At 39.8% G+C, this 19,692-nt stretch overlaps 1 protein-coding gene across 1 annotated transcript; it reads left to right on the forward strand.

The window, feature by feature from the left end:
* Positions 1 to 1,917: 1,917 nt before the first annotated feature.
* On the forward strand, positions 1,918 to 18,111 carry LOC122670659 (AUGMIN subunit 2-like). The gene is made up of 6 exons (XM_043867616.1): positions 1,918 to 2,076; positions 2,658 to 2,783; positions 4,361 to 4,465; positions 8,627 to 8,695; positions 9,102 to 9,215; positions 17,704 to 18,111. The coding sequence occupies exons 1-6, from the start codon at positions 1,954 to 1,956 to the stop codon at positions 18,049 to 18,051; spliced, it is 885 nt and encodes a 294-aa protein (XP_043723551.1). The 5' UTR covers positions 1,918 to 1,953; the 3' UTR covers positions 18,052 to 18,111.
* Positions 18,112 to 19,692: the final 1,581 nt, after the last annotated feature.

Below are 19,692 nucleotides of genomic sequence, written 5' to 3' on the forward strand. Positions count from 1 at the left end.
TGTGCCGGTCATTGGGGAGAATGGATCATCTACACGTACCAACAGGTGAACGTACATGTGAGAGCCAATCCCATTTTAATTTTATTTCTATAAATACCCCTCCTCCCCTTGTAAATGGCAAAAATAGACAGATGGTTGGTTGTCACATCTACGTTCACCTGTGTGTACGTGCAGAGGAACCAAATTCGTCATTGGGCGTTCATTAGTCATTACAAAAAAAAACCACTATTCTACATATTAAAAAGGGAAAATTACTGCCCCCTCCCATGTGCTTTGCCCTAATTATACACTCTCCCCTCAATTTTGCCCACTTACATTTAGACCCCTTCTAGTTGACGGTGTTTGCCTGCTGTTAGTTATTGTATTGACAAGATTATTTATCCCTTTTATTAAAACATCATAAATGAAATTATAATACTACCCTTTTCTTCATCTTCAACCTCAATCACCCATTTCTATCTTTCCTCTTCCGCCACCACAGTCGCCGCCGCCTCCACCGCCTTTGTTCTCAAATCCATTAAAACACTGTAAAATCCAATGGCCTAAAACCCCTCAAGCATATAACTAAAAATCCCTCACCACGGTCACCCTGCTCACACTGCTTCGAAGCCTTAGCGACATTGCCTCGCTTCTTTCTACTCTGACTGTCTGGGTTTATTATTGGATTTGAGTCATTCTTTGTTACAGGCATTAATGCTTCACAACAAACCTACACCAACTCACCAGCTGCAACCCAGCAATCTGATAGGATTACTCTTCTCCCAGGTCAACCCTCAAACCCACCCATCTCACACTTCGCCGACTACATCACCGTCCATCTAGGTAGGGCTCTGTTCTATTGGTTTTTTGAAACTTAATCTCAACCATCCAAGAGGCCTCTCCTTCTTTGACTTAATGGAGGTAGGCCTTAACAATCAATCAATCAATCACCCACCCCCATTTCCTCTTATTTTTCTTCTTCTTCTCCTTCTCCTTCCTTTTTAATTCATTAATTCATGTTTTCTTCACATATTTAATACCCTTTTCTTTCCTCTGTATTTCCACTTTTATGTATTAGGTCCTGGTTGTCCATCAATAGGATATGGTGCTACTATTGAATTGGGCCCTATTCGTGTTACTTTTAATGGAGTTGGATTTGAGTTCATTTTGTCCTTGCAGAAATACAAATTCCCGCATTAGGGTTTTTTCTTCCAAATTTTGTATTTCTTTTATAATGAAGATTTATCAGTCTAGAATCTTCAGATTCTTTTCTACTTTTGATGCTGTAGAAGCAAATTTGTTATTTGTTGAATCTCCAATGGAAGTTGGGTTCTCACTTGCAAAACAACCTACAAGATTATTGCACTTCAATTGCCTCAAAGTTGCAAAGGCAAGCGGTAAAACCACTATGGATATGGGTTTCTATTAACCATTCACAATTCTAGCGTTGGGTTTGGCAGCGAAGTCAGCAATGTTGTCGACAATGCGATAGGATTGCAGAGGGGTGGGGGGGGTGGGTAGGGTTATAGGAGGAAGAACAAGAAGAAGAAGAAGAAGAAGAAGAAAGAAGAATCCTCTTTAGTCAAAAGGGTAAAAGGGTCTAATTTACATGGACCCAGGGTTAGTTTTGGTATTAGAAAAAATATAAATATGCCATGTCACGACTTAACAGCCGGAAATTAACGGCAGGGGAGGTTTTAGTAATTCTATGGAAACTATAAGGAAATCATATGTAATTGGGCAAAGTCAATGGGAGAAGTGTGTAATTAGGGTAAAGTACAGGGGAGGGGGCAGTAATTTTCCCTAGTAATTTTCCCTATTAAAAAAGAAAAAAACCACGAATAGCGATAGACCGTAGACGATACTACATCCTTGACATCATAGATGAAAGTTTTGAATTTTTTCTGAGGAGAAACAGAGAGAGAGAGTGCGCATCATCCTTGGCTCTGTGAGAAGCCACTCTCATTGGCCAACATGTCGATGGGGAATGATACGACTTGGGTTGGAAAAAAACCTCTTAGACGGCTTGGTGGGATGTCCGATGCGTTATCTATTGCAGCTGATCTCGGTTTCTCCGTTCCTCCCCCTCCTTTTCAGGTTGTTTCGTCTCTTTCGTCCAAAATTCAATTCTTCTTACACATTTCTGTGCATCGGGGTACTCGAATTCGTCCGTTGCGTTGATTTTGATTCTTTCTCCTTCATCCGTCATCTGCATTATAGAGTTCCATTTTGGATACTGTTGAAATTTGATGCAATATTGCTATGATTTTTCGGAAGATGTTTCTTTCTTGGAATTGTCTCCGGTGTTTGATCAGACTCTGTTCTCTGGCTGAGTCAAAGGTTCTCAACAATGTAAGATAAGAGTTGGATATCTTTTTATATCTCATATAGTTTGCTGAGTGTGTCACCTCAATACAGATAAATCCTAATTCTGGATGTCCATGCAGTTCTCCTCTATGTATACACTATTTTCTTTCTTTTTTTATTGGAAGGTTTGTTTTCCCTTCTAAATTTCTTGCGATTTGGTCTGGAGTATTTGAATTGCTTTCTCACTTGTGCTTAGTTTGATTTTTTAACCTTGCAATGAACCTGCTAATGACATTCATTCTTAGTAACTTTTGAAGTGGCCATGTTGGATTCTATCAACTAATCCTTGAGCCTTGTTCATTGTTCGGTAGGAAGACCTGCAAAATATGTTCACTAGTAATGGTGACAAAAGTGATGAGTTGATAAAACTCTTAAGAGAGCTTGCCACGGTACAACGAAAAGTAGCAGATTTGCAAGTAGAACTTCAAGGTCGGAAGGTGAGTTATATCATTAAAAATCTTCACATACTTTATAGATCTCTCTTTCGCTGCAGTTCCTAGACAGTATCTGATATACCTGTTGCAAAAATCATTAGAGAAATTTCTGATTAACAGTGATACCCATGGTCACATTAAGGAGTTGGGACAGACTACTGTAATTATCCATAACTTGGTTGAAGCAGATGATTTTAACAATTCAGTCCATCATTGTACTCTAACAGCTAGGAAAGAAGAAAGAATAGTTAAATTGTCATAGATAAAATATCCTTGAGAGCAGATGTCTTAAAATGTTAGGTACTTGATCGATACGCCAAAAGCTCCCGAGCTGATGGAACACGTTAAATGAAACCCTTTAACCTATCCCATACTAGGTAATCAACTCATATATCTCAGCATACATGCAGAAATTCTTAACAAATACAACCATAAATAACAAACAAACAAATCATGTGTATAGAATTATACAAAGGAGAATTTAATAAAAGAAAAATGATAGATCAGTACCTTCCTTTGCTGCCCAACGGGTTAGAATGCCGTGAATAAGTGTTGAATCATTACCTAACTCCAAAGATTGTGTCCTAAAGGCCTCCTTGTTGTTGACAGAAGAATATCCAAAGTATATGGAGGCTGAAGTTGAAACAAAAATTGGAAAATTTGGGACTGGTACAAGAACTGGTAAGAAATCTAGCATAAATCAAGTTTAGGCAAAAAGGGAAAATTGAGTTTCTTGGAGATTTGGCTAAGGAGAGTCAAGGGAATCGTGATACCACATCTTTCACCACAATCAGTCCTATTCTAGCCAACAGGTATGACTTATTGGGATTCATGGGCTGTTGTAGTTGAAAGAACAGATGCAAGACTCTTGAAAAATGAAAATGGAGGTTGGGAGAAATACGATGGAACAAACAACAATGGGTTTGAGAGGATCGAACAGGGATGGCTTGCTGCAAGTATATAGTTTGAAAGAGAGGAAGAGTGGATAGAAGAAGAAGAAGAAGAAGATAGATTTGTATCTTGGCATCACACCATCTTGGTTTCACTCCAAGAGTTGCATAGTCACTCATGCTGCAGAAAAAAGAGCAATCTTACAAGTTCCTAATGCTTTCGTTGCCCTCCATTAACGAGTACAAAGGGCCTCATAACATTACACAACAAAAAACAGTTATTTCCTAAAATAATTACCCATATAACTACAACATAATAACAACACTAAGCAAAATAAGATAATAATCTGGCCCCAAATAAAAGTACAACAAAATAATAAAAAAAACTACATGTAATTCTAGTCATCTAGCCATAATGAAGTAACATGTGGCTGCATGTGTCTGTGTCTCCTCTGATAAGTCCTAAATCCTTGAGCGATGTCCTCATCACTGTTGCAGGATGTGAAATTTGATTTTGATTTACTAATTTGATTGTCCCTTGCACTTTAAGTTGAGTTTTTTAACCTTATTTTTTTTGTTTAATCTCCTCCTCCTCCCCCACCCCCTCCACTCACATACAAAAAAGGAAGAATTATTTGCTAAATATATTGATCACTAACATCAGTCAACTACTATGCTTCTGAATGTTAGGATGATAAGAATGTGGCACATCTAACACATGTAGATGAAATGGAGAAGAAGATTGAGTCATTAGCAAGGATTACGGCTATCCTTAAGGATGTTATTCAGAATAAGGTAATTTACATGGGAATTTGTTTCTCCATTTTATTTTTCTTTTGTTGGGATGTCTAAAGTACAATGGATTTCTGTTTGGTTCCCTTTCTACATTCACTTTACAACAGATATAGACTTAAAATTCGGGCCATTGAAGAGGAGTTTGTGCTTTACTCAGTTAAGTGCATGGTTTGGATCATGGTCTGGGGTGTGTGAATTTGGGATATTAGAATTGATTTTCTCAAGTTCTTAAGTATCAGGTTGTGAAAGTTCTCAACTGTCTGAATTCAGAGAAAATGTTGAGTTTTTTTTTATAAAAATTTTCAGGTCTAGAGGAGTCAAGTTGTTTCCTGAAGTCCATTAAGGTCAGTGTTTGGAAAAGATTGTGTGATGAAGGTTTTAGGGATCGGACTTGGGTTCTGGATTGGCCACTGCTGATCCTGTGGTCCACTTTCAGCCTGATGAGACCAAACTTGCGCACAACAGTTGTCCACGAACCTGTTACAGCTGAGTTTTGAGGCGGGGGGGTGTGGCGAGTCAAATCAGATCAGTCCTGGCTGATTCCGATATGACTCCGCCAATATGGCCAATTCATTGTGTTCCCTAAGTCTAGGTTGTGATTCTTATGTCTGATGCTTGCTTATTTCAGGGGTGTGAGTCTCATACATTAATTGGTAAATGGGCTTTTGCTGATTAAATCTCTCTCAGTTTCTTTAATTTGTTCAAACTAACTTCTCAATTATTTATTTTAACTTTTTTCTTTAAAACCCTTTCCAGGCCCGGTTTCTCATTAAAAGCTTTCTAGCAGTGATACAGAACAGTGTAAGATTTTAGATGTCTAAGAAGGAAATTTAATGGGGTTCCAAAACACCTTAGGCTAGGGTTTAGAAACCGACAGTAATTCTAGAATCGCAGGATAAAGGAACCAGAATTTGGAGAAATCTGGTAACGGGATATCAACAGATCAGATAAGGGCCATAATTCTGGTCGAAGGCTGAATTGTCTTAGGGAATATGATACTAAAATTTCAGGACAATCCAAAGGTTTGATTAGGAAATATGAAAATAACCTATCACACGGAATCTGAAATTGCAGATTAAGAACAGAATTCAATGGTAGGATTTTTAAGAGATATAACAATCTGCAAACAAGGTTTTGATTTAATAAGTAACAATGGTCTGAAACTGTAACAGCAATCAGAGCACAGAATGCAGAGTCACATCTTGTGAAGAACATATAAGGAGAAGATAAAGGAGAAGGGGATATGAGAATAGATTGTATGGAGAGAGAAAAGATCTGTTTAGTATTTTAGGGGAGAGAGAGAGAGAGAGCACAGCAGCGCACATGCAATAAAACCTAACAAATCTTCATTAACTAACTCCTTGTGTTAGGTTACATTAAAAAGGGTGTACCCAATGCATGAAGCTCCCATCACTGTGGGGTCTGGGGAGGATCATATGTACGCAGCCTTAACCCCGCTTCGCGGAGAGGCTGTTTCCTTACTCAAACCGACGACCACGAGGTCGCAATGGGGCAACCTTACCGTTGCGCCAAGGCCCACCCTTCCTCTTTGATGGTTCAATTAAAAAAATTTGAATAAAATAAAAGTCCACACAAAATATGCCATGATAAGAATATTTCTCCTTTAAATTATATGAACATTTTCTTCTTGTAATTACAAACCATTAGCATCTTCTCTCTCTCTCTCTCTCTCAAAATTATTTAGGAAAACCATTCAGGATTGTGGGAGGAGATAAAAGAGATTCTGGTTTTGATAGATTACGGTACTCAGCAAAGTGGAAAAGGATAATAGAATCAGCAAATAAGGGAAACGTAATAGAAATTAAACTAGGATTATAGAGAACATTTAGGAATGGTTTAAGGAAAACATGAAAGAGAAACTGACTGCTGTTGTAAGACTGAACAGTGGTACTAAACAAAAACTATAGAGGAAGCGGCAGGAGAAGAAAAACTAATAAGAGAAGAAGAGAGCAGATGTTGATTATACAAACATCATATGATAGTAGAGAAAGAAGAAGAAGAATAAGAAGATCGGTCACCTTTGGGAAATTCTATGTTGCTACTTGATTAGTATATCCTATCATATAGTTTGTGTATTGGGATTACAACACTGTATCTTTTCTCTTTCTTCCAGCCCTTTGGCCATTTTAGTCTCTGGCTTTTGTATTTTCTACTTCTCTTATCAATAAAAATATCCTTAAGTTATTGATTCGGGGAAAAAAAAAGAGAAGAAGATGGGAGAAACCCACCTATGGTTTCAAAGGGAGATTTCTCCTCAAGAAAACACAAATTTCTCCATTATCCTAAAAATGGGGAGTACATCCTATATAAGACTTGATTATATAGCCTACTATGACCTATATCCTATATAAATCTAAGACTTAAACTTAACTAGGAATCAAATCCTTTATTCCAAATTAACCAAGACACCTACCATGCTCAAAGACAGAAACATGCTGAAAAGCAAATGGGACTTACTATCATTAACAAATATGAACTTACATCTCTCATGTTTTAACATGTCAAAAGAACCTAAAATTAGTCCTACATTAAATCATTTGCTAGCTTAGGTCCATATCATGTAGATTATGTTTAGGGAATTATGGGGTTTAAAATCATCCGTATCTTTTTTTTATGAATTAACAGATTCTATTAGGTCATTCGCCAAAATAGTATAAAAAGGATTTAAAGCTGTACATATACCCAGACATGCCTCCCTAATAGTTGGGTCTTCTACAAAATGTCAGGCAATTCAGTTCAGCCCTATATACAACATCCCTCTATCAATCCCTCCTTTGGCTAACATATCTGCAAAGCGGTTGAGCTGATCGTAGACCACCCAGGAATTAGCAGTTCTCGATCTCCTTGAGAAATTGGTATTCCCTTGGTTACGGAAGAACCTTGCCCTCCTAATCAGATGTGCTGCCCTTCATGGAGTTGTACGTCTTGTGTCAACTATTTGAGTCTCAAAGTTCTCTTGCTCAATCACTAGGTGAGTCCATGGCTGAGTAGTAAAAATCATCAGTGCCTGAATCACAGCTTGGCTTTCTGTTTTGTTGGAATCTGCTTTCCAAATAGGACCTGAGAACAACAATTAAATGTTGAAAATATTATCCCTTAAATTCTCTACCAATCCCTGCTGGATTTGGATTTCCAGGGAGTTACTCCCATCAACATTTAACTCCAACGAAGAGGTAGATGGAAATATCCATTCGTGTGATATCCTCTCTTTTAACATTCTAGATCTCATGACAATTTTTTTCCCACTTGCTGATAAGAACTGGAATCCGGAAGCTGTATTGGTTGGTAACCCAATGAGCCCCCTGAATCATCTCAGTTAAATGATTTTCGCATATTTTACTTTCCAAACTGCTTTCTTCCCTAAAGATCCAGTTGTTCCTTTCCTGCCAAAAACTCCATAGAATTTCATAAACATATATCTCCATAAAATCCCCATCTTATGACAAAAGGGATGGATTTTAAAACCAAGCTAAATCCAGAGTACTTGCAAGAGAACCAGGAAGTGGTACCATACTCCTTTCCAAAATCACAATGAATAAACAAGTGACTTACAGATTCCACATGCTTCCTGCAAAGTTGACAAACCTGAGGTTGAAGAGTCCAATTAGTGATCCTACAATTCTACTACTTCCTGAAACGATTATTTGTCATTTTTATTGATGGTTTAGACAAAGTGAGGGACCTTGAATTGTCATTCCACATTTAGTCACTGACCAGAAAGAAAGAAAGAAAGAGAGAGAGAGAGAGAGAGAGAGAGAGAGAAGAAAATAAAGAAACAAGCATTCTGTGAGATTAATGCCTAAAGTTTTAAAATAAAGAAACAATCATTCCGTGAGATCAATGCTTAAAGTTTCAATGTTGCAATGACTTGCCTCATACTTTCACCTTTAAGAGAGTAATCAATGCAATCTCGATCTGAACATGTTTCTTCATCTAACTTAGACTGGCTTCATTGAGATTTAAACCTATTTCTTTCCTTTGTAGTGTCTTTGAATCTTGATTCTTAAATGTTAGTAAACAAACCAACTGCTAGTATCCCTTATATTATTCACTGATTTTGTTCCATCCTTGTGTATCTTTTTCTGCTTACAGGATGATTTCTTAACATAGTGTTTTTTATGAATAATGCTTGTTGGCCAGGATCGCATCATAGCTCGACTTCAACAGCCATATTCGCTAGACTGTATCCCAGTGGAAGCAGAATATCAGGTATGATTAAACCTCCAAAAAACATTTGTCTTATTCTATATCATGGTTTAACTGATCTCAAAACGAGTTATCGTTTCTTATGTTTTATCTATAAATAAATAATGTCATATCCCTTTGTCTTCAAAATCCTCTCTTGCTCTGGTACATGCTTTGCAGATTGCAGATGACTATAACAATCTAATTAGTATAATCTTTCCATAACAGATCTCTTAGATGGGTTAACTAATCCACTAAAGTGGGTGTAACTCCTAGATGTGCACTGCTTGTACCTCTATCTCTATGTTGATTTTTGTAGGCTCTTTGTTATGATCTACTAAAAACTTGCCTTAAAGTTTGTTATCATATGAAAGATGCTTATTTGGGTCGAATTTGCAGGTATTGACATATTCTGCTTCTATTCATGCAGAAGCAATTTTCAGAATTATTGCTCAAGGCTGCTAGTGATTATGGGGCACTTACAGCATCTGTTGCAGATTTTCAGTGGAGCCAGAATTTCAGGGAGCCACCATCTGTGTGGGGGGTATGTTTACGGGAACATTTCAGAAATCTTGTCTCACTATAAGGAGTTGACAAAGAATCATAGCATGAAATAGGATTTTCTCCAATTAACCTTATCATGCCCAATTGCTTGCACAGATTAAACAGATAAGCTCTATCCATATGGTAGTCTCCCTCATTTCTTCACTATTCTGGTCTCAAAACTATGATTAACCAAAATATCAACAGGCACTTTGGAATCATTTAAAGCCCCCTCCCCTCTCCCAAAGAAAAATGAAAAAAAAAGGAACTTTGGGATCATATTATACCTCAAGGCCAGAGAACTGGAATTCTGTGGTTTTTTCAGTCCATCAACAGCTTTTTGGATTGAAACCTTTTGAATACAAGATCTTTAGTTATGGAAATAACGAAACATAACAGTGCCTAAGTCCTAGATGCTCCACCTCTTCACCAGGATTGCAGCAAGCACCTCCACCAGTACTCAGTAAGTCAGTGTTACTTTTGGCAGCGGGAAACTTCCAGTTTAATCCTTTTGGCAACCTGCCCGACCTCAGCACTGAGACTGCTAAGATATTCTCAATGAAATATTATGTTTTTGTAAACCTTCTTTCCTTTGATTTTACAAAGCTAAAATGTAGCCTTCATAATCAATAGTTGAGTGCTTAACTGTTGCTCCAACACATGCTTGAGATAAGGAATTATCCCCACAGGTCATGAGTGAGGTTGGAACATTTGGTTCTGATAATTTCAAATCTTCAAATGGGAGTATGAGACATACCAAATACACTCATCAGCTGATGCAGAGCATCCAGCTGGTCCAACCAACAACCCACCATCAAGAAGGCCTGATCACTACTCTGTTAAGAAGTATGCTAGGCTAAAGGCCCAGTCCAAGCCCACAGCCCAGCAGCAGCCAAAGGCCCTGCCCAACTAAGGATTCATGTGCATAGGCCCAAGTCTGGCCAACAGTAGCAGGCTTAGCCCATGGCTAATCCTCTTGGGCCTGAGACCAGATCAGACCACCTTGGCTGGCCCTCTTTATTCTTGTCTTTTGGTTTCTCTAAAGTCATTGGTAGTAGGTGACTAAAGTCATGTTTGTAATTGAAAGTCATCAGTGGTAGGTTACTAAAATCTTGGTTGTAACTTAAAGTCTTTGGTGGTAGGTTACTAAAGTCTTGGTTGTAACCTAAAGTCATTGGTGGTAGGTTACTAAAGTCATGGTCATTAATAGTACGTTACTAAAGTCATGTTTGTAAATCATTGGTGGTTGTAACCTATAGGCATTTATGCCTCTCTCCTCATACTATATAAAGAGACCATGGCTGCTCATGGAAGTATGAATTACAACCAACAAATCAATCTCCATGTGAGTCTTTTACTTGTTAGCAAATGGCCTGGGGTGGATCTCCCTTGGTGGTCTAGGTGGGACTCCTACGGCTGGGATACTAGTGGGACTCTAGTTGTGTAAGTTATCTTTTAGTTATCATCTTTATCTTCAAGCCTCTATCATCCATTACAGCAAATCATCTTCAAGTAAGCTATCAAGGCATCTTATATTCTGTCCCTGCACCCTTCTTCCATTGCACCCCTTTTGTTGCCTTTAAACTCTATACATAACCTTCCTTCTATAACCCTCTAGCCATGGCCTTTTCATTACCTCCATTAAAACCAGCAGCCAACCATCCTAATCAACCTTAGCCTAATTAAACCCATTTTAATTCAGACCCTATCCCCTACCAGTTTCGATCTTGGCTTGCTAACCATTTCGGGTTTGCACCAAATTGGTATCAGAGCTATGTCCGGTGAAGAGGATAACTCCACTCTATCGAAGAAATTTCTGCTACTATGAGGCAGATGTTTAACTCCATGCAAGTGATGTCAGCTCGTATATTGGCAATAGAGCAGCGACCACCCTCTACTTCTCACCCTCCAATCAACAACATGGAGGCTGGAAGTGAGCATCATCCACCAGCCGGATCGTTTGCAGCCAGCAGGGTTCCTTTAAGGACCAACATACATGCACCACCACCACCACCACCACCACCACCACATCAGCCACCAACCTTTGAGAATTACATGTGAACCTATTTTGAGCAAAATGTGGGCCAACATCCCCGAAGGCAAGACGATACTCACAAGGTCAAAATGGAGCTGAAAGAGTACAATGGAAAGCTCGATTCCCAGGTATTTCTTAATTGGTTAAATGCTGTTGATGATTACTTCGATTGGTATGAGATGCCCGAGTTGAGAAAAATCAAACTCGTCAAGACCAAATTAATTGGTCCTGCTCGGGAATGGTGGAAAATGCATGAAAATAGAATGGCTGCCAAGGGCACTCCCATCACATCTTGGGAGGAAATGAAAGATGATTTAAAAGATAACTATCTTCCCCCTTCTTTCATTGATCGACTTCATGATCAGTTTAACACCCTCTGTCAAGGAACCTTGTCTGTGGCTGAATGCACGAAACAATTCACTTCCTTACTTTCTCGAACTGGTATTGAGGCCAGTGATGCTCAACTCATATCCAAATTCAAGCTTGGCTTGAAACTTGAGGTTCGTAGAGCAATGGGAACTACTAGTACGTATGATATTAGGGATTGTTATCAAAAAGCCTTGGAAGCTGAGGATCTGTTAAAATTACCGTCTGGGTCTTTTAACACTTCCACTAGAGATGCTAGGAGGACTACTTTCAACCAATCAACCAACAATAGGCCCCCTTTTCACTCAAGTGCTACCCCTAAAACTGTTGACAAAGGAAAGTCCCCTATGCAAGAGAGTGACAAAAGCCAAATTTGTTATCATTACAACAAAACTGGCCATTTTGCTAAGTACTGTCCACAGAAAGTATGACGTGCTAATCTTGCTATAGTTGAACTTGAACCTGATGATGATGATGTTGAAATCAATGATGGTTTACCCCTTGATGAGGAGGATGAACAGGTTTTTGAAAACTAAGAAGAGGAGCTGGAATCTCATAATGTATATGTTGTACATTAAATTCTAGTGGTTGAAACACAAGGTGAGGACTGGCGAAGGTAATGCATATTCTATAATAGAATGGCCTGTGGACCTAAAGTAGCACAAGTTATTGTGGACAATGGTAGCTGTGTTAATGTTGTCTCACAAAGTTTTATTGCAAAGGTCAACCTCCAAGCCAAGAAACATCCTCAACCATATAAGGTATCCCTCCTCAATGGGAACTCTATAGTGGTTAATCAAAGATGTTGGGTTCCCCGTAAGTTGGGTTCCTATGAAGAAGAAATTTGGTGTGATGTCATTCCTATGAGTATGACCGATATTCTACTTGGTAGACCATGGATTTACGACAATGATGTAGCACTTGGCGGTAAGAAGAACCTTTGTTCTTTCGTTTTCAAAGGAAAGAAGATCATCTTCAATCTAATGAACCTGCAAAATTCAAAGCCGCAGAACCAACCAGCCAGCAATACACCAGCTCAAAAGTTCAACAAGAAGCTGGAAAAAGGTACCTCTGGTGGTGTTAAGCTTCTAGCTGTACCACGCCGAGAGTTTGTAAAAACAAGTGCTGAAACAGGTCTTGTCATGGCCTTGGTCACAAAGGCAAATATCCCCATCCCCAAAGTTACTTGTCCCAAGCCTATCCAGGCTCTTTTGAATGATTTTGCAAATCTTATCCCAGAGGAACTTTCAGATGAGTTGCCCCCAATGAGGGACATTCAGCATGCTATCGACCTTGTACCAGGGTCTATCTTACCAAATCTGCCCGTGTACCGCTTGAGTCCAATGGAGCATGCGGAGTTAAGGAGGCAAGTTGAAGAATTGTTGAAGAAAGGCTTTCTCCAAGAAAGCATGAGTCCTTGTGCTGTACCAGCCCTTCTCACCCCAAAGAAAGGCGGTTCGTGGCGAATGTGTATCGATAGCCACGCTATCAACAAGTTCACCGTGAAGTACAAATTTCCAATCCCTCGGCTCGATGACATGTTGGACATGCTTTCCAACTCCAATATCTTTTCAAAGATAGATCTAAGGAGCGGGTATCACCAAATCCGCATCCGGCCCGGAGATGAATGGAAAACGGCTTTCAAAACTAAAAAGGGACTCTATGAATGGAAAGTCATGCCTTTGGACTTACCAATGCCCCTAGTACTTTCATGAGGGTGATGACTCAGGTATTGCACCCATTTATTGGTAAATTTCTAGTTGTGTATTTTGACGACATCTTGATTTATAGCAAGGACACAACCAATCACTTGGAGCATTTACGCCGTGTGATGCGAGTTCTCCGTTCGGCGAAGCTATATATCAACTTGAAGAAATGTTCTTTCATGCTGCCCAAGGTTCTTTTCCTTGGATTCATTGTCTCTTCCAAAGGCGTTGAAGCTGATCCAGAGAAGGTTCAAAGCATCGTCGATTGGCCAATTCCAAAGACCATCACCGAAGTCCGGAGTTTCCATGGCTTGGCCTCTTTTTATCGACGCTTCATCAAAGGATTCAGCACCATCATGGCTCCTATAACAGAGTGTCTCAAAGGCAAAGGAAAATTTGAAAGGACACCTGCTACTACTAAAACCCTCACTCAAATTAAGAAGTGTATGACAGAGGTGACTGTCCTACGACTTCCCAACTTTGACATCATCTTTGAGGTGTCTACTGATGCTTCCCATGTTGGTATTGGTGGCGTTCTTATGCAAGTTGGACACCCAATCGCATTCTATAGTGAGAAGCTCAATGATGCAAAACGGCGTTACTCCACTTATGACATGGAGTTGTATGCTGTGGTCCAAGTCTTGAAGCATTGGCGCCATTATTTGATTGGAAAACAATTTATCTTATTTACCGACCATGAGGCCCTCAAGCATTTGCATTCACAAAAGTCGGCTAGCCAAAAACAGGCCAAATGGGTAGCCTATTTGCAAGAGTTTGTCTTTGCTCTAAAATACAAGGCAGGTAAGGAGAACGTGGTGGCCAATGCCCTTAGCCGAAAAATATTGGTGCTTAATACTTTTTCAGCCCATGTCATGAACATTGATCATTTAAAGACTGAGTATCCCACAGACAAGGATTTTTCCGAGGTCTACAACACCTTGCAGCAAGGTGGGACAGATTTCAAATACTCACTACACGATGGCTATTTGTTTATGGGCACTCGTTTATGTATTCCCGCATCTTCCCTAAGGCAGCACCTTATTCGGGAACTACATGGAGGAAGGTTAGGTGGACACTTTGGGTGTGATAAGACTCTCCTACAAGTTGCTGATCGTTACTATTGGCCTCACCTTCTCAAGGATGTTGAGCATGAGATCAAACAATGTCGTACGTGTCAACTGGCTAAAGGAACTAGGCAAAATCCTGGTTTGTACTCCTCGTTGCCTGTTCTACATTCGCCATGGGTTCACATAAGTATGGATTTTGTGCTTCGTCTTCCTCCAACTCGAGACAAGCATGATTCTATATTTGTGGTTGTTGATCGTTTCTCCAAAATGGCCCATTTTATCCCATGCCGTAAGACATCTGATGCATGGCACATTGGTATACTCTTCTTCAAAGAAGTTGTTCGCCTTCATGGACTCCCTGAGTCTATTGTTTCTGATCGTGATGTCAAGTTCATGAGCTACTTCTGGAAAACTCTATGGCTGAAAACCAATACCCAGTTGAAGTTCTCTACGGCATTCCATCCTCAGACCGATGGGCAAACAGAAGTTGTCAACCGGAGCTTAGGTAATCTCCTTCGTTGTTTGGTAAGGGATTACGAGAAGACTTGGCCATCTATTCTTGACATAGCCGAGTTTGCCTTTAATAGCTCAGTTAACCGCACCACGGGTTGCACCCCTTTTGAGATAGTGCTTGGAGTCCAACCCTGACGTCCGATAGACTTGGTCCCACTCCCTCATAATGCCCGGGTCAGCATTGAGGCGGATGAGTTTATTAGGCACATCACTGAGGTACATGTAGATGTGCGTCGACGTATTGCCCTTAGCAATGATTCTTATGCTGCAAATGCTAATCGGCACCGACGTTTAGTCACTTTTTCACCCGGGACATGGTTATGGTTCGTATTCCTACTGAGAGGATTATGTCTGGAACCAACCACAAGTTGCACCCGCGAAAGATGGGTCCCTACAAAGTGCTCAAGCAAATTGGTCCTAATGCTTATCTTTTAGAGTTGCCACCTGACATGAACATTACCAATGTATTCAATGTGTTTGATCTCACTCTTTACACTGGTCATCATTCTGATGATGGCGATACCGAGCACTCCCTTCGTCTTCCTCAATTCAAGGCTGCCCCGAAGGATACCATTGAAGACGTGCTTGATGACCATTATGTTGCAACTTGTAATGGGGGGTATCACAAGTTTCTCGTCAAATGGAAAGGACACCCGAGAACTGGTCTTACTTGGATCCATGTCGATGATTTCAAACGTCTTAATCCGGATCTCTATGAAGAGTACATGACTATCCAGCCTTCATCGGGGATGAATGATTTCAACATGGGGGGAGTTGATGCAGAGCATCCAGCTGGTCCAACCAACAGCCCATCATCAAGAAGGCCTGATCACTACTTTGTTAAGAAGTATGCTAGGCTAAAGGCCCAGTCCAAGCCCACAGCCCAGCAGCAACCAAAGGCCCAACCCAACTAAGGATTCATGTGCATAGGCCCAAGTCTGGCCAACAGTAGTAGGCTTAGCCCATGGCTAATCCTCTTGGGCCTAGGACCAGATCAGACCACCTTGGCTGGCCCTCTTTATTCTTGTCTTTTAGTTTTTCTAAAGTCATTGGTAGTAGGTGACTAAAGTCATGTTTGTAACTGAAAGTCATCAGTGGTAGGTTACTAAAGTCTTGGTTGTAACTTAAAGTCTTTGGTGGTAGGTTACTAAAGTCTTGGTTGTAACCTAAAGTCATTGGTGGTAGGTTACTAAAGTCATGGTCATTAATAATAGGTTACTAAAGTCATGTTTGTAAGTCATTGATGGTTGTAACCTATAGGCATTTATGCCTCTCTCCTCATACTATATAAAGAGACCATGGCTGCTCATGGAAGTATGAATTACAACCAACAAATCAATCCCCTTGTGAGTCTTTTACTTGTTAGCAAGTGGCATTGGGTGGATCTCCCTTGGTGGTCTAGGTGGGACTCCTACGGCTGGGACACTAGTGGGACTCTAGTCGTTCAAGTTATCTTTTAGTTATCATCTTTATCTTCAAGCATCCATCATCCATTACAGCAAATCATCTTCAAGTAAGCTAGCAAGGCATCTTATATTCTGTCCTTGCACCCTTCTTCCATTACACCCCTTTTGTTGCCTTTAAACTCTATGCATAACCTTCCTTCTATAACCCTCTAGCCATGGCCTTTTCATTACCTCCATCAAAACCAGCAGCCAACCATCCTAATCAACCTCAGCCTAATTAAACCCATATCAGTTCAGACCCTATCCCCTACCAGTTTCGATCTTGGTGTGCTAACCATTTCGGGTTTGCACCATCAGCCCTCACAAGAGGTTAAGGGTAGAAAGGTGTATGTGTTAAGTGCTTGTGGTCTTACCATTTCACAAGATAACCATTCATAAACTATGGAAAATTGAAGACAGATGGCCAGAAATCCACAAGTGCTTCATCTATTATGGCTTTCAAATCATAGGATTATTTACCTTCTGTGGGATGCAAGTTAGTCATTTTTGTCCGACCAAAAAAAAATCTTAGTCTAAAAACGATTTTGTTGTTTTAATAGGTAGGTAAGGGAATTTAAGCACATAATGCTATTTTTTGGGTTCTTAGTGGGAATAGGGGTTTAATGTATGTTACTTTTATTTTATTTTGTTTATTTATTTATTTATTTTTTTTGGGGGGGGGGGAGATCGAATTTGAAAAGGGTTTCTTCATTTTGTGCTTGCTGGTGTAGCTGTAGAGACATAGATCTCTTTGAAGTTGCTGCTTCCTGAAATTTGTTTTCTTGGCACTCATATGTTTCAGGTTTTTCTTTTAATAGGTGAGTTGACTACTGGAAACCCAACTGCTGCTCACCACAACCTCAAGAGAAACAGTGCAGCCAAATTTGATGTCCTTTACAGTCCTTTTTGGCTTACTGAGATTTCATTGCTACCTCAGAAACCTTGTCAATCTTTTCAGCAAGCCTTAGTTCTGCTGTGTTCCTCAGTGCAGCCCTTTCAAACCCTAACTCTGCACTGTGTATTCTTGTTCTTCAATTGTTTCCTCAGTAAATATATATATATTTTACAGTTTTACAGAACAGTGTGGTTCATAGATTACTGAATCAATTCAAGCCTTGTTTGTTGGGTTAAATTCTTGTTTAATCTGATACTGTTTGACATTCTAAAAAGTGTGTTGAAACTGTTGTCATTGCTGTTCAAAAATTTTAGGTGACTTCTATGTGGATTTGTTAATTTTCTGATTCTCATTGTACCTGTAGAAAATTTACACAATGTATGAGATTCCCTTCCTAAATTAGTTAACGCAATCAATGCAATGCTGATATTCTTTCTTTCTGTTTTGCTTTGGTTGATGAAGGAAATGCTCCGACCAATTCCCGTTGCACTGGCATCATGCACCCGGTTCTTTGAAGCTATGTCTGCAATGAGAGAAACATTTTCCACACTTCAAAAATTACGAGTTGGTTCTTCATTACCCACTACACCTCCCAGGCATTCTTCTCAAGGTGTTGGAGGAGATTCTGATTGTGTCACTCCACCTCCTTGGAGAGAGGAACCAAGCTTGGATGACTTGGTTATAAGAAACCAAAGGAGGTCAGAGGAAGAAGAGAGTAGTGAGGGAGGTGACCCTCATCAGGTTGATGGCATGAGCCAGAGGAGGTTATCTTGGCCTCCTTCAATCAAGAAGGCTGCTGTAATCAGTTAGGAGAAAAACAAAAGGCCATATTTGTCACCCATATGTATACTCTTCTGTTAATATGTACATCTTGTAGGTGCATTTCTATGCTTTCAGTCATTAGTACAGTCTTCTCCATGTCTGCAATCTTCTTCCCTTGCAGTAATTCTAGTCAGCATCTCTAGCAGCAACATTTTGAGTGTCTGTGGCTTGCGGTATGTTTATTTCGTTTCTTTGTTGTGTTGTGTTGTGTTGTGATATTTCGTATGTGAAGCTGTAATTGTTTTTCTTCCTCTATATTAAATATCTTAATTCTATCGTTTGTTGGCTCCTTCGACCAGTGGTCAAACCCCTCTCATTCAGTGATAGTTGCAATAATTATTCTTAACATACTATTATTTATCTGAAAATACAGGCAGATATGCGACCGTCGGGAGAAAGGCTGCAGATGGATGGGGAAATGAAAATCTTGGAAACATGTTATAATATTTACCCCCCTTTGATCACCTATGTGGTTACAGGCACCCAAACTGGGTCAGTCTCAATCCATCTCAAGTTGATTGTTTGAAAGCCAAACTTGCCTTTGACCCTCATCATGATTGAAAGCCAAACTTGCCTTTGGGGTACCTGATTTAACTGTCTAATTGCCATTACTAGGTTTATCAGATATACTAATTAAACTATGGGAAAATGATGTACATACCATTGGGATACAATAGAGTTTTACATGTTAGCATCCTATTGATCATTAGATCCCCCTCTTTGCATTGCATCTGTTCAACCAGCCTGTTGTTGCAACTCCATTCTCTCCATTGCTGCTACACCATCTCTCTCTTGCCAGCTAACCATTCCAACTCGCTGTGCTGCTGGTCTCTCTCTCTCTCTCTCTCCAACCCCTCCTTCCACAACCTCCCTCTCTCACCTTCTCGCCTCTTCTTTTTTGGAGCCAATAGTTGTTCATTTAGGACATGCATGTAAGAGCTACATTTGTTTTTACCTCAACCCTCTCTACTTAGCCAATTCAACTCAATTCAACTCAGCCTTATTTCAACTAAAAGGGGTCAGTTAAATGGATTCTTTTCCACCATTCAGATCTATTTAAAACATACTCATTACTAGCCTTAAGTTACATGTCTTTTCTCATCACTTCTAGGGACATTTTAAGTCTATCCCTGGCTCTTTAGCTTCTTCAATCAAAATCCAATCACCTCTCCATATTGAACATTCAAAGGCCTTTGTTGTACATGTTCATGCCACCTCAAATGATTTTCTCGCAATTTTTCATGTATTAGAGATACTACTAAATTAGCTTTAAGTTGTTCATTCCTTATTTGATCTTTTCTAGTCTTAACACTCATCCATCTCAACATCTCATTTTAGCTCCATACATCATTGCTGGTCATATAACTGTCCTGTAAAACCTTTGAATTTTAAAGAAATATGTCAATTACATACTCTGGATGCACCCTCTCCATTTCATTCACTCGATCGACAACTATTGGTGTCAGAGGAGAGAGAGAGAAGGGAGGGGGGAAGAGGTTTCTTAGGGAATCGCCACTTAGGTAAGAGTCTAGGACTCGTAAATGTCTTCCCCTTGCCAGGGGGAACGACTCTAATGGATAAAGTTTCTACTCTTTCCAGATCTTTGGGTAGATATTAAGGTTACTAGCT

This window comes from Telopea speciosissima, chromosome 8 (genome assembly GCF_018873765.1).
Source record: "Telopea speciosissima isolate NSW1024214 ecotype Mountain lineage chromosome 8, Tspe_v1, whole genome shotgun sequence".
Taxonomy (NCBI): Eukaryota; Viridiplantae; Streptophyta; class Magnoliopsida; order Proteales; family Proteaceae; genus Telopea; species Telopea speciosissima.